This window comes from Parasteatoda tepidariorum, chromosome 4, assembly GCF_043381705.1.
Source record: "Parasteatoda tepidariorum isolate YZ-2023 chromosome 4, CAS_Ptep_4.0, whole genome shotgun sequence".
In the NCBI taxonomy this organism is placed as follows: domain Eukaryota; kingdom Metazoa; phylum Arthropoda; class Arachnida; order Araneae; family Theridiidae; genus Parasteatoda; species Parasteatoda tepidariorum.
In genome coordinates this window covers 1880501-1907384 of record NC_092207.1, presented here as the reverse complement: position 1 = coordinate 1907384, position 26884 = coordinate 1880501, and the positions used below count along the sequence as shown (strand labels likewise).

Genomic DNA, 26884 nt, shown 5'->3' with positions numbered 1-26884 from the left:
ATATATATATATATAGTTTCTACCACTACAAAGTATAATTCCAATTCACTAGCATATAACGCATATTAACTCGATTCTTTGGTGGGGTATCTTTTCATAGATGAAGAAGGTTACCATTGTCAATGTGACTCTCCCCACATTGGTGACCCGGAATTATATTTTGCAGAGATAGAAACACTACAGTGACTCCCACATATTTATTGTACTTTTATAATTTTTCCACGCTTTATCGGCGTGAGCATCTTTGACGGTGATAGTTCTGTCTTTGACAATCTTAAAATGTGAAAATAAATATTAAATTTGATGACTATTAAAATTATTAATTAACAAAACCCATGCAACTGATCGTTATAAAAACAAATTAACAAAGGATAACTAACAAAAACAAGCTAACAATTAATAAATAGCAAAATAAAAAATAATAACAGTTAACTTGTAATTAATCCCGTAATAAACGTACTGTTGTCTTTTTAGTACATATTATTTTATTTCATATTCAAAATTATGATCATAAATTATTTTACGCAGTGTATTATAGGTAAATAAACAACTTATAAACTTATTTTTTTCTTTGTGTGCCATCTAATTACGAAATCGTTAAAATTTTAGCTCTTTTCATATTTTCTAATTTATATAATTTTTTTCAATTTGGATTAAAACTTATGATTTTAAATGCATTTCGCTTGAAAATGCTTTTCTTTATAAATTACCGCATTGAATGTTGTTTTAAGTAGACCTAAAAATTTAAGTTTTCAATTAGTAGCCAGTGGCCGGTGGTCTCTAATAATTAACTTAGTAGCCGCTTTTTCCTCAAACCTAATGAGTCGGTGAGCGATAACGATTATTCCTTTTCATTTAATAGTCACATTTAAAAAAAATTTTTTTCTTTTGCTTGGATTAAATTATATTTTTAAAAAACGATTCATATTAAAAACTCCGTACGGCTATAAGAAATTAATTTAACTAAAAAGTAATGTGTAAATATGTGATAAAATTTAGTTAAACGGATTGCCTTAAAAGAACTTGACTTAAAAATATTTGGGGAGGTAAAATGCATAAAATGTCTACATGACAACTTTGAAGTATCTGAATTGAACTTTCCTTCCTCGTGAATCTTGATGGACTCTGAAAGATCAAAATTTTGAATGGAGACATTTTAATGAAAATTTCCAGGTTATCTTGTTGCATTCATGTACTTTTATTTTATAACCGTCGTTGAACAGCAGACCCCATTTTGAGTTAATAACTACCAACCCCGTAGCCTTGTAATTTTGAACCCGATTCAGAAGACAAGGGAACTCCTGGCAGGTATTGGGAGAAATTTGCCTTCATGGTGGACTTTTTGATGGAATTAACCTGCGCCCGGTGGCTGAGCGGTAGCGCTTTCGTGCCACAGGTCCCTGGTTCGATCCTCGTGCCGGGCAAGGTTGACTCAGCCTTTCATCCCTTCAGTGGGTCGATAAATGAGTACCAAGCATGCTTGGGAACTAAACACTAGGGGTTCCGCGTTCGGCTGACCCCCTAACCGGAACGTCTGCTTCTGCACCCCAGAGCCCAAGGTCAAGAAAACTGAGATGGGCACAGTAGGCCTTGGCCCTCCATGGGCTGTCGCGCCGCTGAGTTTAGTTTAGTTTTTAATCCGCCTTTGCGTTACATCGAGAGGGAGACCATGAAAACCTTCCACTGTTAGCCTGATGGCAAGGGGACTTTAACCCATGATCCGTCTACCACTGAGGATATTTTACGTTTGCACTGTGGTCGGTGCAAGCCGGAATTCGTATGAACCAGCCTTCGCTGGAATTCAATCCTGGTTCATCTTATTGGTCTCTCTATTCCCTGAACCATCACGGCTTTTATCATTAAACAATTTAGAAAGACCAGTTTATTTAATTTAAGTAGTCAATTAATTTTTGTTGACTCGCCACGTTTAGATTTAAGTACCGTTTAAAAACAAGTGATCAGAGTTTTTCAAGATATTAAAATATGCTTTTGATCAAAGGGTGTTCTGTTCTTCCGGTTTTATGAATATCGAAGGAAATTTTATAATACAATTCTAATGTTCTTGAAGATTGAAAATTAATAAATTCTTATGTATCTTTCTTAGGTATTATATTTCATTTTATTCATAAATTGCATTTTTTTTTTACTATTTAGTTTTTTCTTTCTTAAATTTTTAAATACAGATTACGATTTATAATTTTTTTTCAAAAAAAAAAATCTTAAGTAAAAAGAAAAACGTCGCGAATCGGAAAGGCATTATTTTTAATGTAATTTTTTTATGGTTTTTAGAGGGTTTTTTTTTTCTTCATTCTTTAAGAATTTTTAGGCTATTACTAGTTATGATAATCGATGAAACCATTCGGCGGCAAAAATCATCGTTATATTTTTACCATTTTTATAATATTTATTATGATGTATTTTTGGAGCTCTACCCCTAATAACAAACATTCATAATATTTTAAACCTAATAAAAATCGGACATTTTTTTTATAAACAATTATCTGCCTAAGTTTTCCTTAATCGTATTATCACAGGAAGCACTCGCTCTCTATCAATTGTTTAGCACTCAAATGTTGGTAGTTTGGAAGAGGGGAAAGAATCTTGAGGTTTTCATGTTCTAAATTAACGTTTAACAGTGTTTTTCGAAGATCTATCTCCAAGAAAGATAAAAAAAATAAAAAAATTTAAAAAAAAAACTACGATTTAAGTATCTTGCACTCGAGATAAAGCTATAATTTTCTACTCTGCATCCTCTTGCTGTATAAAGAATTATCTACACTTGAGAGCGGACAAATAGGGGCTTAAATACTATTAAAAGTTATCTAATTTTTTTTTTATCGCCAATGTGGTTAGAATTTTTCCATTTCGTTAAAAATTAGTAAAATAAAGGAATAACTTTAACCATATGGTAAATATATTTGTCATTATTTACACGAAAAAAATTTCTACACCGTACACATTTAGTTGAAACGAGCTAAATTTTTTTGAAATTTTAATAATATGGCGATTATGCATAAATAATGCAACTATAAATTACAAATCGTTTCATAGCTTTATTTTTCTTAAAAAGTATTTTAAGGGATTAAACTGGAAAAAAACTAACAAAAAGTTTTGAAGTTTTATGAAAAATTATTTCATTCTAGTGCTTAAATATTGATGTGTAAGTGGTTAATGAGTTTTATGCAAAGTTCTACAAAAGATTTTATGCTAATGTATCAAATATATTTTGAAAAAATCATGTTAGCAAAAACTTAAGATCTTCATAAAAATGTTCTTTTTATAAATCAAAAAAAATAAAATTATTGTGTAAAATCTTTCAATGAACCAATTATTTCTTGAAACATGTTTTTGTAATCCAGACATTGAGAATTCTATTTTGTTTCTTTTTAAACAGTAGTATAACGGTTTAAAGCGTGTATTTCATCTGCTTTAAGGGTCGAGTTTTATTTATTTGCGTTGTGTTCTCATTAGCTATTCCCACCCTTTTACGTTTAATCGCTTTTAAAAAAATAAATGACATAAAAAGAAACCCTCGAACTCTATTAAATGTTCGTTAGAAAACACTAGTTGTCGTTTTGTGAAGTTAAAAGTGTTCGCGAAGAGCTTTGTTTTTAATGAACATCGTTGTTCATTACACTTCACCCTCCTACAATGAATGTCATTGTTTCCTCCAGAGTTTGACATGAAACAATGACCGACTTACTCCGTCACACGAGAAACTTTTTTTTGCATTTCTCTTTTACACAGAGAAGAACATTATTCTGACGAAATTTAAAAAGAGAATAAAATGTCGGAAAAAATTATTGAAAATATCTCAATTTTATAATAAAGTTATTATAAAAATCATAAAAACTACATTTTTCTAGTGGAGTAAGATTCGGTTTTTGTCCGACCTAAAACGAGAAAAAAGAACGATCACTATTTTCGTTACGCGCCAAAAATCCTCCCGGGTTTTTTCGATGTTCATTACATATTTCGTTTTTGGTCTGATAAAATAAAAATATATATATATTTTCGATTTTTTAGTCGATTAGAAGAACCTAATCATTAATTTTTTTTATCTTATTGAAATTATTATTATAGTTAAATAATTATTATATCACTTATAATAATTATAATGCTCTGTTTGTTAGTGAGAAGTCTTCAAAATTTTGATTGGCGGTAAAAGTACGAAAACCTTTGCGTGCACCATTTAAAAAAAAGCAATTTAAACTTGCTACAAAATTGAAATTTTAGCAGTAGAAATAGGGTCGACGTTTTGAAAATCACTGCTTCAGAAAAGTTTGCATTACCATCGGAAATTCCATCCTTGAGGATGATCCAATGACATGCCATCGCAATTTTGACCCTCTGCGCAAATTCGAGCACTTTACGGAAGACCGATGCACCCCGGTCTCTACGCAGGGTGATCAAAGTGTTCACCCACCCGCTTACTGACCTCAGCCGGTGATGCTCGACGTCGGTGTTCTACTGGGAAACGTGTCTTTACAATTAGTCTACTGCGGGACTAATGATAGCACGTTAGGAATGAATCTCATTTTATTGTTATCTTTGTCGTAAATTTACCTCGAATTTTCAATAATTGACGTACATTCCAGATAAAATTCTGTCACATCTTAACATGTTTAAGTAAAAATAAAATTCAGTTTTGAACATTTATTAAGTTTTAAAATTAATCCGAATATACGCTTCCAAAACTCCTCTCTCATGAAAACGTTTTAGAAGGTAACTCGGAATAGCTCGATCGATATTGATCTATCAACGAGGAGGCGATAACAGCCATTTAAAGTGATCGTTTAAAGAGTCATACCAAAGATAATAATTATCTTTTTAAATAAACGAATCACCGCAGTTATTTGTTGAAAGAGCACTCATCTAAGCTTTTTCTCCTCTCTGTCTGCTGTTAAGAAGGATTTCAAAAAAGGTAAACCTTTATTTATAGATTCATTTTTATTTAACGTTATTTTTTTCTTTCTAAATTAAGATTACTACTATAGATTTTAATTTAGCGACAGATTTTTGAGAAACTTACATCTTAATGTAATATTTTCCTCCTTTTCATTTTTGTTCCTTAGGGGACTGATCGCAAAGACACAGTTCCCAGTCGAACACCGAAGTAAAGCCTTACTGCCTGCTGTCAGTAAGCGGGTGGCTGACCACTTTGATGTACCTGCGTAGGGACGGCGGGTGCGTGGTATTGATCCACGTTAAACTGTTCTACCGTAAATTGCTCTCGACTTCGCGCGCAAATCGTCGGGCTACCAAAGTAGGGGAGCGATCCCCTCTTTAGAGGATCGAAATTGCGATGGTATGTCTTCGGATCATTTTCAAGGATGTTTCCCAGACCGTCGCCAATATTAAGCAGCTCAAGTGCGACGTCAATAAAATACCTACCTGCATATCTCTTCATGAGGCAGGCATCAAGTATCTAAATAGTTAATATGAATTTAATGAGAAGCACTAACCAGAGAGCATTCAATTAGAAAGTTTCAGTTAGAGAGTATTAGTTCAATTCGAAAGTATCAGTCGAGAGGACAAATACTCTTTCCCTCTTTTAAAAAAAAATTAGGGTTCAACTTGAATGTTTGGGACTTATTGGGTATTGTTGCGACTGAACAGAAGACGAATCGGAGAAATACGTTTATTGAGCAGCAATAGCCATTCCATTCCATTCCAAGTTGTCCCGCAGTGGACTGATCGTTAAGACACGGTTCCCAGCAGATCACCGAAGTCAAGCATCACTGGCTGCGGTCAGTGTGCGGGTGGGTGACCACTTGGATCAGCCACCGTAGGGATCGAGGGTGTGCGGTATGGGTCCTCGTTAAACTGTTCTACCGTAAAGTGCTCGACTTCGAGGGCAGGTCGTCGGGCTACCGAAGCGAGGGAGTCATCCCCTCCGTAGAAGATCAAAATTGTGATGGCATGTCTTCGGATGATCCTCAGGGATGTTTCTCAGACCGTCGCCAATAGCCCATTGTGCAGCTCTAGTGCGACGTAAATGAACAACAACAACAACCATTCCAAGTAGCCATATGCCATATTCTATTTTTATTTATTTATTTTTGCAGACGAATAAGGATATTAAAAAAAAAAAAAAAATACCTACCTTTAAGTGATCCGAGTAGGGTACACACATGTGTACGAAATACTGGGCAATGGCAACCTTTAAAAAAAATTAATAATTATCAGTGTTGAAGAAAAGGATGTAGATACATCCTCTAGAAAAGAAAAAACTTTGGCAAGGGGGGAGATCTGAAAGAGGGAACGATATCCTGTTCGAATTCATTCCCTTTTGTCTATTAAATAGGATTACACAATGAAAAGACGGACAACGATTCAAAAAGTTAGAAACCGCTGAATGCAACGCTGGTGATGAAACGAAGATAGCTGCGGCGGCCGTCGTCCGGATAAGATCAAATCAATCACTGTTGTAAGACACATTTCATAATATGTGAAATATCCATAAGACCTATTAACGAAAAAAAGTAAATAAATAACGATCTTTAAATAGCGTGCGTATCATGCGCTCGTACTAATAAGAGAGGCATTTATTAAGTTTTTGTATACCGGCGCCACCCACGCCCTTTGCAGTCAACAAGTGGCTGCTCCTCCCCACCCACTCTCCACTACCCCTGCCGACTGCTTCCAGAGACCTGACACTGTTTAACTTTTTCCGTTTCTACCGATCCACGTGACTTGCCCGGTGTGTTGCCTCGGAAAGCCGGTGTTTTCCTTTAATAAATAAATAAATAAAAATAAAGGGTGAGATTTACTTTCTGTTAATTATTTTTAGGATTTAATTTATCATTTATGATGAAACGGTGCATGGGCTGTTTTCCTTGTTTTATTTTTCACGAATTCGAAGAGAAAACTGCGCTTCGATTAATTTGAAGTTGCGTTTCAATGAATATGGAGACTGATATGTTTTGTGTTTCAGGTGTGTTTAAAAATGTAAGTTATTTTCTATTATACTGTTATAGATCTTTATTTTTTTTCTTTTTCTTCTCATTTATGGTGAATCTGTTGTTTTTCTTTTTGTTGTACGCGATACAAATTACATGAGAAAACTATGCTTCCAATAATTTGAAGTCTTGTTTAAATGAATATGGAGAGAGATAATTTTGTACTCCAGGTACATTTAAACTTTGTCTAGTATGAGCGAATTGCCAATAACCAAATCAAATTTCGTAGAACAATTCCTTAAAGGAAAAAAAAAAGAAGATTTTTTATTTTTTCACCAGTATTGCTTTTTTTTAAATATGTTGACTATATTAGTATACGACCCATAATTAGATATTTTGGTAATTTTTAAGAAATTAATTATGTAAAATGGCAAAGAAATTGTTATTGGAATATATGTATATATATTCCAATAACAATGTATTTAAATAAATTACAATAAGAATTCAAATATTGTATCAGTATTTCTCATCTAACTTTTCAGTTCCAAGTTACTAAAATCAAAGTTGAATTTGTTATGTTTCTCTGATAACTGTTGTCACAGTTTGTAACAGTTCTTTTTCAAAAATCATTATATGAAGAATATTCAAATTCAGCTTGTGCATACGTCAAAAACAAATTCATAACTTGACTTGTGACTTTAATGACCTGACATTTAACCAAATTCTAGGACTGTTATTTATAACACAAATTTGATTCTTCTCACTAAATAAATTTAATTCGTACTCTTTCTCTTATTTGTAGTGAACTAAATTTATAAAATCTTGATTCCCCCAAAAGAAACTCGATCATTTGGGATTCCGTGGCCGACAGATGATTTTAGATTTTCAACTTTTTCTTATCCATATATTATGAAAGTATGGGTAGGCGGAATCATCCCCTATAGGTTTGGGGGACTCCCGGGGGGGGGGGTCGCGTGAAGTATCATTCTATACGCTTAAAATTCAAACAAGCTCTTTTTTTCCTGTCTGATATAAATTTCTCGAGATATCTCTATTTCAAACAGTTTTGCAATGGCAACTTTTACGTCAAATTGGTCCTTCACACGTAGCAACAAATTGGCAGTACCGTCTTTACGCATGGGCAGGACCCGACTTAGCCTAATTGGGACCCGGGCCAAAATCTTCTTTGGGGCCCCCTCTGATTCACTACTTCAGTAATGAAGAACCGAACTTAATGGGGATGTATAAATTTTTCACTTCATTATAGATAACAAGAAAATTGACTAGAAACCTAAAATAGTTTTGAAATTTCTCCCCGTCAGACGAAATATCGTCCATTTTATTGATTTTCTGATAATTCTATGTTCATCATGCCGAATGCAGTTAACTTGGTCATCTAGCTGCGAAAAATGCATATCTTTGTTGACATAAGGGTGAAATTCAGCTAAATTTACGCAATTACGATAGCTCAATTAAGCCAATTAGAAGCTTGTATTTTTGTAAACATATCGCATTTTACGATATGTAAAAATCGTAATTGCAAAAATTTTGCTGAATTCCGCCAAGAAGGCCATGCATTTACGAAATATAAATTGTGTTCATATGATAGATTAATAAAGAAGCTAACATAAAACTGACGGATTTTACACTCTACTGATATTTGTTTAAAAAAATGTTCATTAAAGAAGAAAACGTCAAATAAACTTTATATTTGATTTGGGGCCCCCCTCTGATGTTTAGGGGCCCGGGGCAACTGTCCCGTATACTCCTGCCTTAATCAGGCTCCTCACATGAGCACACCCGGGCAGTGTCCGGGTCCTCAAGCACTCTATAAGCTCTTGAGAATCTATAAATTGCATTAACAAAAACTAAGAATAAACAATATTGCATAATTTTTGAAATAAATATATTCTCGTGAAAAAATATGAATTTTTTTTCCCAAAAATAGTGATTGATTATCATACAAACACCAATAGTTTATCACCAGAAAAACTTAAAAAGTCTACCGAAATCTACTTTTTTACGTTAAAATGAAGTTTTATAGGTACTTAACTCTTTAAGTCATAATGTCTCTAAATATGTCTAGACCACCTCCAACTCTGTTTAGTATTTATAACGAGTTAAATAAAGTTGTGTCATTGCGTCTGATGTGCATTGTAAGATGTTTAAATAACTAACTTTTTAATAGTTTGACGAAATAATTCGTACGTTTTGAATTTTTTTTTTGCTTGTTATACCCTTAAGTTTTTTAGTTTAATTATTTTTTATTAGCTTCTTGGTTCTGAAAATTATTTCATTATTTGAGGATTGCAACTGGTTAGCTTCGATATTTTTTTTAAAATGATGTATATGGGGGGGTTCTAATTCAAAAGTTCCGTTTTTAATTTAGGACCACACGTTTAAAAATTCTTTATTTTACGTGCATTGAGTTTTTGGGGGTAATAAAAATGTGTTTAAATTAGTTAAAATTATTGCATATCTTAAAATGCTTTATTTTATGTATGTGAAGTTTTTTAACCCGATTTTTAACAGTATGGCATGCTACGACTACATTAATAGTCGTTGTAGCGTATCTACCACTACAAAAATGTAATTCCAATTCACTAGTATATAAGACTAGTTAATTCGATTCTATGTTGGGGTACCTTTTCATAGAAGAAGGTTGACATTGTCGATAACTTCTCTCCTCACATTGGTGACCCGGACGTGATATGAACATGCCTACCTTGACAGAAACTCCCTCTTCGATATGAACGCACCGATCATGACAGTAACGTCTACTTTCGATGGATGGTCCATATTGAACATCGCTACTTGTGACTGCGACATTGTCCTCCCCACGCTGTTGCTTCTCAGTTTCGATCACACAACGTATACACTCGGCTGGGCAACACAGGGGCGACCACGAACGTGAACTTAATACAGCTCTTACGATCAACACTCAAAAATATTGGTGATCTTAATACAGCTGTCCCGTCTTCTCACAAAAACGGCATTGAATCAACTAGTGGTATCCGTTCATCGAATACTGTCGCAGATATAATTCTGGTGGGGGAGTACTGTAGCGTATCTACCACTACAAATATTTAATTTCAATTCACTCGTATATAAGACATGTTAACTCTATTCTATGATGGGGTACCCAGAGATGCCAACTGCTCCGGACACGCCAACATAATTTTTAAAAAAAAAGGTAAATAACTATAAAGTAAATTTTGCAAATATTTGACGATTTTTGCTTGCTTTTTGAAAGGTATAGTTTGGCATAAGTACCATAAAGTGGTAAATTATATAACCCAACGAATTACTTAGAAATAGTGGTGGATAAAAAATCTACTAAATTGAATTTATTAAACCAAGAATCACAATTGATAAACTACCACTTTAAAATATATATTTGCTGTCTGGAGGAAGTTGGCATCTCTGTGAAGACGTCTGAGACAAGTCAATTAAAGAAACAAAACATGACGTCTTCGTTTGTCAAGGGGTAAACGGTTCTAGGGTCTAACCTTAAATATTCTAAATAGTTAGTCAAAGCAGTGAAAAAGCCTGCACATTTTAAGTGCAAAAAACCGTTATCAATATATATATTATACATGTTTCACATTTAACATAATTTCTTGAATTAACATCTATAATTAAATTACCCACTAATGCAGAATAACATACCTTTAGAGTAAATTATATAAGAAAGAACTTACCTCTTACAAGCATTGCGATATTGGATTTTAAAAACAAAAAAAATATATTAATGCGATATTGAATTTTTAATTAGCGTAAATACGAATAACTTTGCATAATTTTTAGATCGCGTAAATACGAATCGCAATGCGTTGTTTTTAAAGCATGAGTAAATGCAAAAATCTATGTTTGGATGTAACGCGTGAACACGAGTTGCGATATTGGATTTTTGAATCACGTGAATNTATTAATTTTTTTCACATGCCTTTCTTTTTGAAGTAACGAGGCGGTTTCTATTTAGATAACGAATTTTTATAAAAGTTCTTAACGATAGAAAAAACGTATTGCTGTTTTATATTAACTGTGTCATTTTGGAATCCATTCTTTACATAGTTGTTCATTTACTTTAGGGAACACGCGGAAAATTATATTTTTTCCTTTTGTTTTTCTAACAGAATTTTTGCAAGTTGCAATTGCGCAAACTTGCATTTCGTTAATAGTTTTAAAATTTTGTAAATTCACCGCAAAAACTGAGGAAAGTCATTATAGAAAGTAACAAATTTCTTAGAATATGTCACAAATAGAAATGCTCCAATATTAGTTAGAGCTAGTAAGGCCGAACGCTCCGTTCTTGAAGTAAAAGTGCGAGCTTTGCGCCAAAGTGACGTCACTAGAGAAAATCGGAGGATTTGCGCGGCGAGAGTTTCTTCAAAGGAGTGAACCAGCCCTTCTATTCTCTTTAGCCCTGATTTTTGCTTGCTTTTTAAAAGGTATAGCATGACATGAATACTATAAAGAGGTGAATTATATAAGCTTACAATAACTATTTAGAAATAGTGGTGGATAAAAATCTACTAAATGGAATTTATTAAACCAGGAATCACAATTGATAAACTATCACTTTAAAATATATATTTGCTGTCTGGAGCAAGTTGGCATCTCTGGATACCTTTTCATAGAAGAAGGTTGACATTGTCGATAACAACTCTCCCCACAGTTGTAAACCCAACATTTGGGTCGGCTGTTCAACGACGCGTATAATCTAAAATGTAAAATAAAAAAATATCCATAGGGCAATGAGATATAGCCTCTATTTTTTATGATACTAATGATGATTTGTATCGGTTTTTAATGTGTTAAAATAACTATTTCTCTCTTTTTTTGTTTTCCAGATGCAATGGAAACCAACTACCTAGTAGCACTGTGCTATTTCTTCGTTCAAACTGTGTTTGTGTGTGTCGCCCTCACCCCAGTCATTCCCAACCTGTATTCTTTCATAGACACGAGGGACCCGAGTCCCATGCAACGCGTGGTCGTCTTCAACAAAACACGTGAAGTGTATGTGGGTGCGCGAAATTCCATCTACCATTTCGATAGCGATTTGCGTCTCAAGGATAAAGTGTCCACGGGACCCAAATTGGATAACATCAATTGCCTCCATCCTTCCTATCCCTGTGAAGAGCATCAGAAGAAACCCACGGATGACGACACTAGGATATTGGACGTTATTCACCATCCCGATCTGCCACTCCTCTTGTCTTGTGGCACCCTCTACCAAGGTTTGTGCCAAGTGAGACCCTTACTGGACATGGCTTCCAACCATTTCAGTTGGGTCAAACCTTACAATGAAACCGTGGGATTTACGGCCGGTCGCGAATCTACGGTGGCTTTCTTGACCAATGGATACGGCGGTAACCCTTCTCTTTTTAGTGCGGTCACTTACGACGATCGACCTCTGGAATACACCCCTGATTCAGTGTCCAGCAAAGTTCTGGTCACTCGAGATGACGGATTTGCGTGGGAGTACAGTCACAGTTCCGATGTCACCTTTACTGGAGTTAATTTTGATAATAACTTTAAACCAAACTACAAGGTAAGCTTTTTCATGTTTGTTTTTACAAAAATGAATGTATGGTTAAGAAGAAAAAAAGTAGTAATAATAATTCTACAAAAAAACATGTGGTTTAGCTTAGCTGCCCTAAAATAGTTCTCCAAATTGACTTCCTTTAAACACCAAAGTTTTAAGTCATTCAAATGAGCAAAAGTACAATTTTCTGGGTTGCTAAATGATATTGATCTTCGATGGTTGATCTTTTCATCGTTCTTTGAATTTTCACAAAAATAAATACTTCTTATTAACGTTTACATGTTCAAATGAAAATTAAGGATTTATTTTAAAAAATTTACTTAATAGAATTAAAAATTTACTTAATACAAAATGTATAATTTCAAAAAAGTAAACCGATTTTTTTTTTAAAAATAAAAACTTCACCACTGCAGTGCTAACTGCTACTCAGTGCTAATCTGATGCAGACGCAATATGGCGAGCCACAGCCATACGCCGTACACGGTGATCTTCCCCTGAATAGTGCCGAGTGACCTCTCAGAACCCGATCTGGAAACAGTACTTTCCCTCTAGACCATTGCTTCCAACAATAATGCACGGTGAGCCGTGGTGGCTTAGGGGATAGAGCGCTCGCCTTCCAGTGAGATGTACCGGGTTCGAATCCCAGCCATGGCTGGTCGATTAGAATTCCGCACCGACCACAGTGCTGACGTTAAATATCCTCAGTGGTTGACGGATCATGGGTTAGAGTTCCCTTGCCGTCAGGATTTTGTGGTTTTCCTCTCCGTGTAACACAAATGCAGGTTAGTTCAATCAAAGAATGCTCCACGTAGGCAAATTTCTCCCAGTACTTGATCCAGGAGTTCCCTTGTCTTCTGGATTGGTTTCAAAATGACAAGGCTATAGAGTTAAACATTGATGGTCGTAAACCCTAAATTGTATCGACTGTTCAACGACGGTTATAAAATCAAATCATATCATGCACAGTGTTGTACATTTCTCTCCAGTCTTTCTGCAATAACTCACCTTCTCGCAGCCCTATTACAGTTCTTTCAATAGTGGCATCTTTTTAAAGGTATTCTTGACTAACAGCAACTCACTATGTCAATATTTAACGTAAAATAATGCTTGCACAGTGGCGCTGTTAGCGCTAAACTAATGCGCCAGCCGCGAAATTTGAATAGACATCTTTTAGTTCCATAAACAAGCCCACCTATTTTTGTTTATGTAGCTCCTCTTGTAGTACTCTTTCTTGGTGTTAGGATTTTTCTTTCTTTCTTTCTTTTTTTTCTTCTTGCGCCAGAGCATAAGTATTAAATTTTATTTTTTTCGTACTTTAACAGACGCGAACAATTTTTTATATTCTTCAAAATCAATTGTAATTTTCGGTTTCATTTTCGATTGAAATTATTGTCGCAGAGTTTAGTTTCTTTTGTGTCATTATAGATCTTAAATAAGTTTTAATAGCTTTACCACTATTTTTTATAGCATAGGTTTTTATACTATAGGTTAAAATAAACTAAGAAAAACCTACATACAACCTAAATTACAACAATATTAAACATTTAGATAAATCAGACGAATTAAAAAGTTATCAATGCCGCTGTTAGCTAATATTTGTACAGAAAAAGAAGTTGCACTTGAATTTCCCAGAAAATCTTTTCATTACTATTTTATGTTTATATCTAAGTATGTAACATGTTTTTACGATGAATTGATGTTCTCGTTGTTTACAAAAAATTTACTAAGATCTTGGTAATCTTTATTCTTTACTAATTATCTTTGAAATTAATCTCTCCGTCTTGTTTCTAAATAACCCTCGCAAAATATCTGCTTGAATTTAGATAAAAACTAAAATTAAAATTACATTTTGGAAAGAAAGGGGAACAATATCTATTGAAAGAAGAAAAAAAAAACACGTTAATAATTTTTGATTCAACGATCGGATTTTGACATACTAGGACTTAAGCTTAATTGTTCGAAGGGGTGATCTCAAAGATGCTAATTGGTTTGACGTAATTTGAAATCACGAAATCAGACACAAATACGTAAAGTCTCTGAAAGAAGTCTCAATCTGAGAAATATGATCCTATTTGTTTGGCCAGGACAGCGAGAACTTTAAAAGCGACTAAAATGTTTTTTGCTCACTACTATAAAATTCGTTACTACAAAGATTAATACTTAATTAAAAAATTAGTTTTAATGCTTAAATTATTTTTTTTTATTATATTATTTAATAATAGTCACAATGATTTTGAATTCTGAGGTATACAAATTTTTACATCATTTTTAAATACTGTAGTTTTAAATGACAAAACATACTGAGCTGAAAATAATAAATCTAGGTAGGGTCTGAATATCACCTAGGCCTGGTAGGCGCGGTCTTAGGGCCCACATTTTTCGGGGGGCCTTTAAAAATTAGTAAAAAGTCCACAATATTACTTTTTTTTTAAATACTGGAAGAAATTTTTTTTCTCAAAGAAGGCATTTTTTTATTTCAAAATTTCTTTATATTGTGATAAAACAAACTCGTGTAAACATTGCATTTATCAAATTCCAAAGTACAGCTGAATTTTAATTGGTGCAATTTTTACTCCAACGGCTTAAGCAAATGCAGCGAGAATGTATATTCGCAAAGTCTCTTATTAATGATTAGTGTCAACAAGAACTTAAAGCTTATTCTTAACAAATATGTAAAACTGTTGATGGAAGGCTACAATCTTTAAAATAATTCAGCTAATCAATGACTTTTAGCAAAAATCACTGATTTCACTTATTTGTAGTCATCAAACTTTTTATTTTCACAACATTTTATATTTTGCTTTAATATTTAGATGCGTAAATTTTATTTTAGAAAAATAATCCTCAATTGTCTGCTTTCAAAATTTTGTAGAATGTTTCTCTTGAATTATGTAGTTCCATAGATTATTTTTATTGTTAGGACTACTCTTCAGAAATTTAATTTCAAAATATTTTGTTAAGAGCCCGGAAATTTTGTAGGTCTTGGGCCTGAATGTGTCTTGATTGGTCCCTGAATCTAGGACAAAATGAAATGAGAACCTAAGTCATTCTCTAAGGTCACTTCTCTGTTTTTGTCTGGCTTGAAGCTTAAATGCAATTTTTACATAGAGAACTTTTAATCGTGAAGAAGGTTAATCTAGGAATATATAAAAATTTTTACATGGAGAACTTTTAATCATTAAGAAGGTTAATCTAAAAATATATAAAGATTTTTACATGGAGAACTTTTAATCATTAAGAAGGTTAATCTAGGAATATATTAAAATTTTTACATGAAGAAATTTTAATCATTAAGAAGGTTAATCTAGGAATATATAAAAATTTTTACATGGAGAACTTTTAATCATTAAGAAGGTTAATCTAGGAATATATTAAAATTTTTGCATGGAGAACTTTTAATCATTAAGAAGGTTAATCTAGGTATATATAAAAATTTTTACATGGAGAACTTTTAATCATTAAGAAGGTTAATCTAGGAATGTATAAAAATTTTTGCATGGAGAACTTTTAATCATTAAGAAGGTTAATCTAGGAATATATAAAATTTTTTACATGGAGAACTTTTAACCATTAAGAAAGTTAATCTAGGAATATATAAAAATTTTTGCATGGAGAACTTTTAATCATTAAGAAGGTTAATCTAGGAATATATAAAAAATTTTACATGGAGAACTTTTAATCATTAAGAAGGTTAATCTAAAAATATATAAAACTTTTACGAAGAGAACTTTTAATCATTAAGAATCGTGCGCCAACTTAAAGCTTGGGGGGGGGGAATTCTTACACTAAATAAAACGAATAGTTTGGGGGGAATTTAGACGGGAGAATTTTCTTTTTTTTCAGTACATAAATAAAAGAAGCATTGTCATATTATGAGCAAGCAAAGTAGCACTCTTTCAAACAAGCTAACATGGAAGGGGGAAGTTAGCAAATTTTTTTTAGGGGGGGGAATGAATGCTCCCAAGAGCTTGGGGGGAATGGGGGCCACTGAACACAGCGCCAGAAAAAACTTTTATTTTAGCATCAAAATAACTGAAAAACGACTAGTTCAATAATTATTTTAGGAAATTCCTAAAAAATTATGAAAAAAGGTTAAAAAAATTTGTTAAAATTTAAATACTTTTTGCCCTAACGATATGTTAAGAATATTATGTTGAACATAGTAAATTTTTTACCACAGAATAAAATTCCACATTTCTCAAAAATGAATTTAAAATATGTAATTTAGATTTGTACAGTTGCGTTGTGTTTCCTCCTTAATATTTTTTTACCCCCGACCCCCTAAATGATAAGGAATTTCGTCATTTTTCCCCCCTCTCTATTCTGGACACAGCTTGAAATATGTAATCAAGAAAATGGATGTAGCTTAAAATGCACGTTTAAGAAAATGGGCAATGCTTGTTTAAGAAACCTTTGTCAAGCAATGAATTCGCTTAGTTCGTGTTTAAAAAAGTAAGGATAAGTATACACATATTTCCTCATTTAGTTGTTATATATGGATTGAGCATTGCACATTATTTGATGTATCTGTTACGGTAAATTTGATTAATCCGTTGATTGTATATAATAACCGGTATTTATGTATAAACACCACTAAATTTGGTAAATGTGATAAATTTTTGAAAATGTATCAAATTTACCGGTTTGTTTGCATAATTCCCAACTCATAATGATAAATGTGACATAAGTTCCTCACTTTCCGAAAATTCGTTCAGTTTGCCTAACTACTTAGCTTGTGAAGAAAATGTAATTGAATTAAATGTAGGAGAATTTGTGAAGAAAAATTTGTTTTGCTTCACGATGTTCCAGATCTACCCAATATCACTTCGAGAATGCGTTAGAAAGACATCGCTTTCTGGAGGACATCAGTGATGCGATGTGTTTGCAGGGGGCAATGCGAGTCTGATAAGTGCAAATGTACAAAATCTGCCAAACTTTGAAATTCTAAATGTCATAACAGTCTAATATGCTTAAATATATGTAAACTTGCAATACTTAGTAATTTGTAGTAATGCATTTAGCGTTATTTGGAGAAGAAAAAAATCTAGAATATGGGTTAGTTTTTATACATATATATATATATATATATATATAATGATTCGATTTTTTTATGCAATCCAATGCTACATTAAAATCGCAATTTAAATAAATTTTCCAATATACACAATACAAACTTTTCTGCATTTACGTACTCAACAGGTTTTACTCCTTAATTGTAACAAAAACTTGTAAGGTGTATAAAAAATAAAAACTTATCTCACTTATTTTTTGTTGGTTAAACGCATCTCTTTTTACTTTAACAAGAAAGCATGCTAAACAACAAAAGTGTTGAACAATTTGTTGATTGTAGATTGTAGAAGAGTGCGACGTGCTCATTGCATTAGCTTATAGCTCTGTATTTCCATTGCAGTTTGTTGATATGTTCTGTTCGCTACAACTATTCACTTTTAACCTTTTATTTCTGTCCAACTGATATCTCCTATTCNGTCCCTACGCAGACTGATCCAAGTGGTCACCCACCCGCACACTGACCGCAGACAGTGATGCTTGACTTCGGTGGACTACTGGGAACTGTGTCTTAACAGCCAGTCCGCTGCGGGACTATAGTACCTTATTCAAATGCTTTTCAGGCTAAGTAAATGTATGTGACTTAAAATAACAATTTATTGACTTTTTAATTTTAAAATATAAAGTATTTTAATTCGCGGTCTCTTAAGCCATAGTGTCCAACGAAAAAAATATCTTTCTGGGAAGTAACTACTCAAAAAAAAGAAAGAAAGAAAAAGAAAGAAAAAAAACACTGCACTCTATTCTACTTACTCAATCAGTCATGATGTTAATCACATTAACCATTAAGATTTGGAAATTATGCAAAAAAACCGGTTAATATGATAGGTTTTCAAAAATTTATCACATTTACCAAATTCGGTGGTGATTATGCATAATTACTGGTTATTATATATAATCACCAGTTTATTACTTTTACTGTAAAATATCCATTTTCAAAACCCGTATTCAAAAGAGCTGTGTTCTAAATAAAAAGCTCACAGACGATCTATGCAGCCATGCTGGAAGTCTAGTAAAGATTCTACTTTTTTAAGTACGACATGTTTTATTATGAAGAGTAGAAACGTTGATTTTGACCCGCTGAGAGAGTTGACGTCATCCTCGTGTTCATCAGTGCGGAACACCATTGTTCTCTCTGATTTGTTGTTTTCCTACGTTATGACGTCATTGTCTCCCTTCAAAATGTATCCCTTGTTTTTGTCTCATAACCGCAAAACAGCTTTATTAATATGGTTGCTATTTAGCATGATCATTTCATGAATGCAAAACAAGATTTATTGCAAAATATTGTCCTTGAAAAACAGCTCAATATTCATCATAGTATAAATTAGCAGGGCCTAATTAGATTGTTAATTCGGGGTAATTATTTAAATGTTCTAATTTTGCACTTAATTTAAAGTTGTGCCTTGCTGATTCATTAATCTTCTACAGTAGTCACATTTTTACCCAAAAATACAAATTCGATCAATCCCGGGTAGAAATGTAAAGTTTATTTCCACTCGGTAATTACCTTTTCATGTAAACCTAAAAAGGTTTTTATACAGTTTACGTGTAAACCTTTCCACCTCAAAACGAGGTCTCTCACAATCTGCTACGCTCATTACCCTAATACAAAACTACGAGAAAGAACTTCTTATGTATCAACCTCAATTTCGAGGTTGTCTTAGGGTTTTCCAGCTTGAAAAAAATCCTTGCTTAAAGGTTGTCTAAGGACTATTTTTCGAAGGCTCTGTAGCATGAAATGATGCTTTTTTACGAATGCTATTTATGCTGCTATTTTCATAACCAATATGTATTAAACTGTTCTACCGTAAAGTGCCCAACTTCGCATGCAGATCACCGGGCTATGCCATTCCTTCTGCAGAGGATCAAAGTTATGGCATATCTTCGGATCATCCTCAGGGATGTTTCCCAGACCGTCACCAATAGCTCATTGTGCAGCTCTAAATAAAGTACCTACCTACCTCATAACCAATATGAGTTTGTATACAACAGTTACTCATGAGTCATGACCTTTAGGTCAAGTTTAGTCAATCTTTAGACAGCGCCATCTATGTTTATTCTAAAAATGGCGAAAAACGTTTAGAAAATGAAGTAAAGCCATAGTTTTAAGAAACAGAATAGCTTTTGTAGTCTAATTTTTTATATTTCGAAACTTACTCCAGTGCTGCATTATCTGGGCACATAAAAATTTGAAAGAATGAAGAAAAAAATGGGTAAAAGGCTTTGATTTTGATAATTTTCATCTAAGAAAAAAAAAAATGTAGCCAAATTGGCGGTTTTAGAAAAAGTTTAATAACCTGTAAAATATTTTAGTTATTTGTCCGTTCTAAAGCTCCGATAATTCTTTACAGCAAAATGGCATATACAGTTTAAAATTATAGCTTTGCTTCAAGTGTAAAGCACTTAAACTGGCTTTTCTTATTTTCATTATACACACACGCACACATACAATAATTTGCGATAGGAACTAAAAATAATTGCGCAACCAATTGCATAAGCAGAGTTGGTGAGCATGATGCAGAGAATATGTATAAATGCCAAAAGACGAATGTGTTGATAAGAATATCTTTTTCTAATTTATGACGAAAATAATAAAGATATATGCTTCTATACCAAAATCATTTCCTATTAATACTAACGTTCAACGTGCAAGAAATTTAAAGATTTTGATATATCCCGTAATTACTGTTTTTAAAACATATTTTTAGAATTGTTAAATATTACATCGATAACTGAATGATACAGTTACTAAATATGAAATCAGACAATAATCTGAAATACTACTTTAAGTATACTTTTGTAAGATGCTACAAAATATGTCTGACGTACAACGAAAAAAGAAATTATTACTGGGCAACCTCTTATGTTGTTGTTGTTAATGTACGTCGCACTAGAGCTGCACAATGGGCTATTGGCGACTGTCTGGGAAACATCCCGGAGGATGATCCGAAGACATGCCATCACAATTTTGATCCTCTGCGGAGGGGATGATACCCCCGCTTCAGTAGCCCGACGACCTGCGCGCGAATGGGCAACCTCTTAATCGTCCGACTTTTGTGCACCTCAAGAACAGTAGTTGGTCGGGGTAGCCTGGTTGCCAGGACGTTTGACTCTTGTGCGTGAAAAAGGAAAATTCGAATCCCACCGGCCGAAGAATATTAAATGGTGACTGGTGCACGCTAAATCTGTCAGTGTCACTAAGTCCTCCAAAATCCCATAACAAATCAATTCCTCTGCGCAATTATACGCAATTATAGATTGATTGTTCTCTGGTTCAGGTCAAAATTACGATCTGTGGATGGATGAAAACGGGCTGTGACGTGTTTGTGTGGCTGAAATAGTATTCTTAGCCATAGATTTCGCCACTAAAAAAACATGAAACGCACCCTTTAATTTACTTGCTGCATTGGGAAGTGGTAATAGAAACAACAGCAACAAAGAACTGTTGAACTGTTACTGACCTATTCAATAGATATAATTTAAATTTCCTATTTTATAATTTCCTATTTTATAATTACTACTTTGAGATTATGCAAAAAATTGCATACCTTACAATTTTAAATTTTTCGACTATTGTTGAATAAAAATCAACTAACAATTATTAAAAATGTGTTTGTAGCTGGAATTACATTGTATAAACGAACTTAATTGTCATAAATGTCAACTTTCTCCAGACAGCGGAAAAAAATATTTTTGAGTGGTAGTCTATTAACGCATGATTCTCGATTTTGTAAATTCGATTTATTAAGTTTTTCTCACCACTACTTCTAAGTATTTCAAAGGCTTATGTGAAATCGACCCTTGGTTACAGTGAAGCAGTCTAAAAAGTTTTCAAAATTAACCGAAAATCTGCAAATTTTAATTTGTCGTACTCTATCGTTTTTTAAAATATTTTTTCAAATCGACAAAAAATACTCCATCATTTGGCAGCTTCTATTGTATACAATTGATATATATTGTATACTGCATTGTATACAAAACAATTTTGAGTCGCTTCGAGACATGGCAAAATACGCAAAAAAAAAAGTCAAATTAATAATAAAAAGCCTTAACTTCAGTATCTACTCTCCAGACTAAACTTATTTTTTCCAGGTTGCCTGTTATATCTTGATAAATCTGATTTCGTCGGTTTGTTCGGTTCGAAGCGTTTTTGTGTCTGATTTCGTAACTTAAAATATTGTTCGATTATATTCAGTTCAGTTCTTCATTTGTTTATATTTCTTGAGGATAGTCTTTCGCCAATAAATGCTCCTCTTCAATATAATTTTCATTTAAAATTGTAAATTTCCACGTGCAATTTAAAAATTCAAATATTCAAAAACATGAGATATAAAAACATGAAAATACAAGTTCAATTTTTTTTTGTTATAGAAAAAATTTCTATCTGAAGAGAAGTTTACTTTTTATTTTATTTTTAAAGTGACACATTGGTTGTCATTCTGGCTTAAGACTTCAGAACTGTTTTTATTTCATTTTATTTATTCTTTATATTTGTCACGTCAAAAAATTATTCTTTTAAAAATTTCCTGAAGTTGGGAAATTGTTTTTCTTCTTCACTATCTTGAATTTGTTTAATACCGTCAACATGATTCTGATAACGCGGCTCCACATAATCACTATCAGTCTCAAGAATATTAGAAAAGTCAAGATTATTTTTAATTTTGCTATTTAAATCTTTATTTTTTAGGAATCTTTATTATATAGTATTTTATTTTTCTTCAAGTTAATCTTGTTCACATTCCTGTTATTTTTTATGTCCGAAATTTTCTTTTTTTTAACGTATTCATTATTTGTTTATTGTTATTAGATTTAAAAATTTTTCTTTCTTTTATTTTTACATCCTTTGTTTTTATTTATACTTTTGTTTTCTTCATTTGAATTATTTTCGCGATTTTTAATCTAGATTTCAGGAGAAATGGGTAAGGACAAGGTGATTCTATAATCAGAAAAAGTGATCAATCAGTGTTCAAATTTATTTCTGTCGTTAATTAATGAACATCGCTTGATAGGCGGGACTCTCTTACGGTTTGTCTATGGTAAGAACTCCCCCCGCCATGGAGTCTGAGGCCGTCTGCTGCTATGGAAACAAGAATAGCTCATTTCAGGAGGAGGCCGGGATGGCCTGGTTGGTAGGGCACTGGGCCCATGTTCGTGGGTTCGATCCAAGTCGACCGAAGGCTCCCCGGGTAGTAAATGGTGACTGATGCACGTTAAACCTGTCGAGTCGCGAAGCCCTCCATGTTCCCATAACAAAGCAATACCTCTGGGGGTACTGATCCAGGAGTTTCCTTGTCTTCTGGACTGGGTTCAAAATTACAAGGCTACGTAGTTGAGTATTAGTAATCGTAAACCCAAAGATTGGGTTGGCTGTTCAACGACGGATATGTATTCATTTCAGGAGGTTAGCTTCTTTTCACTCGTTATCACAATTGACATCAGAAAAAGATTCCCTTTCTCTCGCTCACTCTTAGCCAAAACCTGTCCTACGCAATGATCCCTACTTGAAATAGTTAATCTCGTTGCCATGGGTCCAGACGAATGGCTAGGGGAGTTCTTTCATTAGACAAACTATACTTGTTTTGTTTGTTATCATTTATGTAAGATCTAAAACATTTCCCATTTTTATAGGTAGAATATATTACAGGTTTTGCTTACGAGGATTTTGCCTATTTCTTGACTACTCAGAGAATATCTATTGAGTCTGAGAATTATGAGACACGGTTGGTAAGGGTGTGCACTAAAGACAGCGCCTTCTTCTCGTATACCGAGGTGCCCATCAAGTGTCAGTATGGCCTCGAGGTGTACAACTTGGCCACTGCAGCCCACCTGGGCGTTGTGGGTCCCCAGCTGAAGCGTAGGCTCAAACTTGATAAAAAGGTCGACGTTCTGTTTGTGTCATTCATCAAAACATTGCCAGGACATGCTGCTACGATGGACAACTCTAAAGGTTCGGTCATCTGTTCTTTCCCCATGTCCACCATTATTGATTCTTTCACCAACGCCACGAGAGATTGCTTTAAAGCTGAACCACGGACACACCTTTTGAAACACGTGACTGGGATTGATTTGCCCTGCAACCAACAGGTGAGTGCCCAATAACACAAATAGTATTTCACATCATTGCGCGCGTGGTTTCGCTAGCGTTACAAATACATATCTGGAATCTAACAAGACCACCGCTAGCTTAAAATAAAAAAACAAAAAACGGGAAAATTTTATCTTATCCCAAAAGCTTGTAGTGTAGTTTAATGAATTTATTTAAGTATAAAGAAGGTTTCCGCCACTTTCGTGTTTTCGTTTAAACATTTGAACTTATATCCAATGTCTTATTTATCATTTTTACACGTACAATAAACTAAACGGTTTCCTATTTTCTATAAATGAAATGAGATTTTTATAATTTCAGAATTGGCACAAATTCCTCTTAAATATACTTTTTAATTCGCAATGAAAAGACAGTTTTTACTTTCAAAATTAAATATTTGTTACATCATAGATTAATGGTAGGCATAACGTTTATAAAACATCAAAAGTATATCTTTCCGCAAATAGTGAGCTAAACAGCTAGCGCTGGTAAAGTTCAGCATACAAATTCTGAACCCTTAATGATCAGACGTCATGCAATTGCTGGAATTATCTTTCAGAAAACTTGTGTAATTTTGTAACCTTCTAGTGTAAATGTTTGCGTTAACTTTCTTAAGGGCCTTTCACACCTGCCGAGGGACTGAACTGAACCAGAGGAAAAACTCGTCATCCAGGTTCTCAGAATTTGCATATATGAATTTTTCGCATGCACTGAGTACTTTATTTAGGTTGCAATATAACTGCACAATTGACCATTGGTGACAGTCTGGGAAACGTTCTTGAAGATGGTCCGAAGACGTGCTGTCACAAATTTGATCCTCTGCGAAGGGCTTCCTTGCTTTGGTAGCCAGACGACTTGCATGCAAAGTCGAGCACATTACGGTAGAACAGTTGAACGAGGACCGATACCGCGCCCCCTCGGTCCATCCGCATGCTTTGCTAATCATAGCACGTACGTTGTTTGTAAACGAGACTGGAACGAAATTAAATGAAAGTGTGATGTATTTGTAGGAAGACTTCGTTGTAAATGATGACTTCTGTGGATCAGGCCTGAATCACTACATAGCTGGTCGTGAATCAATACCCGGAGGATTCAGGACCCATATAGAGAACCATGTTACGTCCTTAGCCACCACTTTGCAAGAGGGAAAAACAGTGGCTGTTGCTGGTTCAATCACGGGACATGTCTATAAGGTGAGTACATTCAATCCATAGACCAAGTAATACTGCCGTAAGGTGTTTTATATAATCGATATTATACAGCCGAGCAATAAATGATTTCAACTCTTTGTCACTTTCAACACAGTGCAGTGAAAACTCATTTTGTTAATTCTATTTTAACAAAGCAGATAAATAAATAAAGGTGGCGATTGAAGACTGACACGAACAAATTTCGAACTAAGTATTGCTATTCTAGCCTTGCGTCACTAAGTAGAACCTTCTAACTGATTTACGTACAAATTTGATTTTGTCAAAATAGAAATAAATCATTAAAAAAAACAGGCATTATTTTTTTTCCATCTTTTTCAATCAATTTTTAATTGAGGGGATCGGTAAGAGAATTATAAAGTTTTTGGAGGTTGATAATTAAAAACATTTGGCGGCTCCTGATCAAAATGATTTCACACTGTGCCATCTGTGACGTCATTTTGCGACGCATTAATTGAAAAAAAAAAACTTGGTCCATTTAAATTGGAGCAACTAACAAGGACTCTGTCTTTTGTCAAATCTCTTTTTTATTAAAAGAGTGAAATTTAGTTTATTTCTCATCACGGAATCATAAAATCTCATTAAAAACTGACAGCTTGGAGACTCCATTTATAAATGTGTTCTTTTCTGAGACAAAATAAATGAAGTTTTCCGTTTTGTTTGTAACACACTTCTGTCAGCTGAAAATAAAATGGCATTTTTTTCAGAAGCATTGTTTATTTAGTGTCAAATAGATTCACCAATTGAAATTAATTTAACTCCCTCTTTTTGTTTTCACTCGTTGATTAATATTTATAGTTATAAAGGTTTATTTGCAATTCATTTAATAAATTATGCTTGATTGTGATTAATTTGATCGTTTGTGGCCTTTTTTCTGAGCTTATAGCCAGTAGATGCTTATTGGAAGACAAGAGAAAAATTTAGGTTTTATTTACCATTTCGAAGTCGGTATATAATTCAACTGTTTCTTCTTATTTATTTATTTCTTTTATTAGTGACGGCTGTTAAATAAATAAAGAAAGAAAATAGCAAAATCAAAGTTTTATTTATTTTTCTATTAAATAATTGCTCAACCTATCTTGGATAAGATATGACTAGATTCTTGGATAGAATAGACTTTTGGATAGAATAAGACTAGAATAATTGGGTATACTATAGACTACGTCACAGATCGTGTTATTCCTTCTAGATTTAACTAGTAAACAGCCTTTTCTGCGAACCTGATTTCCAGCAACAAGTAAAAGCATCAAACGAAGTGTCTTGTTTATAAGTCGCTACTCGCCAGGTTGGAATTGTATTAGTCTAGTTCCTTTGGAAGTAATTTATATTGTTGTTTTACCGAAGTTTATGAATTTAGTAAACATATTTAAAACTCAGTTTATTAATTAAACTAAAAGGTAAATGTTATTCCTAGTAAGTGGAAGTAGTTGTGCTTTTTTCATATTATACCCAATTTAGCCAACGTGTCTTAAATTAAGCTTTATACATGACACATTAATGAAACAAGTTTATTTTCAATTATTCTTCTGTATTGTTATCAATTAACTCCTTGCTTTTTTTTCCCTCTCTCTGGCTTAGTCAATCGATGATTAATAGTTTATTCTATGAACAAGACGTCCCTCACAGTTACGTGTATTATCTGTTTTGATTAATGTATTTTGCGTTTGAAATAACTTAATATTGTAACGTAAAAATTTCCTCTGAAGAAAAGGAAATATCATGAAGGCACTTATTTGTGAATGATTTTTTTTATTAACGTTTTAAAGGCAATCCAGTTATTTATTTTGAAAAAAGTAGAAAAAAACGACAAAACTCTTGATAGAAGGAAAAAAAGGTTTAAGTCCAGGTTGACAGCCTGTTTTTACTTAGCAAACAAACCCAGTGAAAACTGAAAACTTCCTCATTCATCTTATATAAGCAGAGCCCGAAGGGAGGGGGGATACCAAGGGGCGCAAGTCATTACAGACATTGTAAGAGAATTACTTTTCCTTTTTTTTATTTTATTTTTTTTTACTTTCTACATATATTAGACAATTTTGTAGTTCCAAAACTGTAAATTGAATATTTAAGG

The 26884-nt window shown here is 33.4% G+C and overlaps 1 protein-coding gene across 5 annotated transcripts in view; it reads left to right on the top strand.

The window, feature by feature from the left end:
* LOC107436100 (hepatocyte growth factor receptor) overlaps positions 1–26884 on the top strand; it is a 76340-nt gene that overhangs the window by 16298 nt on the left and 33158 nt on the right. For 2 of the 5 annotated variants that reach the window (XM_071180429.1, XM_043050122.2), the window contains exons 2-4: positions 11756–12456; positions 23149–23604; positions 24616–24798. In XM_071180429.1, the coding sequence (XP_071036530.1) occupies positions 11761–12456; positions 23149–23604; positions 24616–24798 (1335 nt within the window). In that variant the 5' untranslated portion in view covers positions 11756–11760. Of the gene's footprint in view, positions 1–4832; positions 4925–6741; positions 6763–6796; positions 6952–11755; positions 12457–23148; positions 23605–24615; positions 24799–26884 lie in introns of those variants that run through there. The other 3 variants (XM_043050123.2, XM_043050125.2, XM_043050124.2) reach the window with 3 other exon arrangements.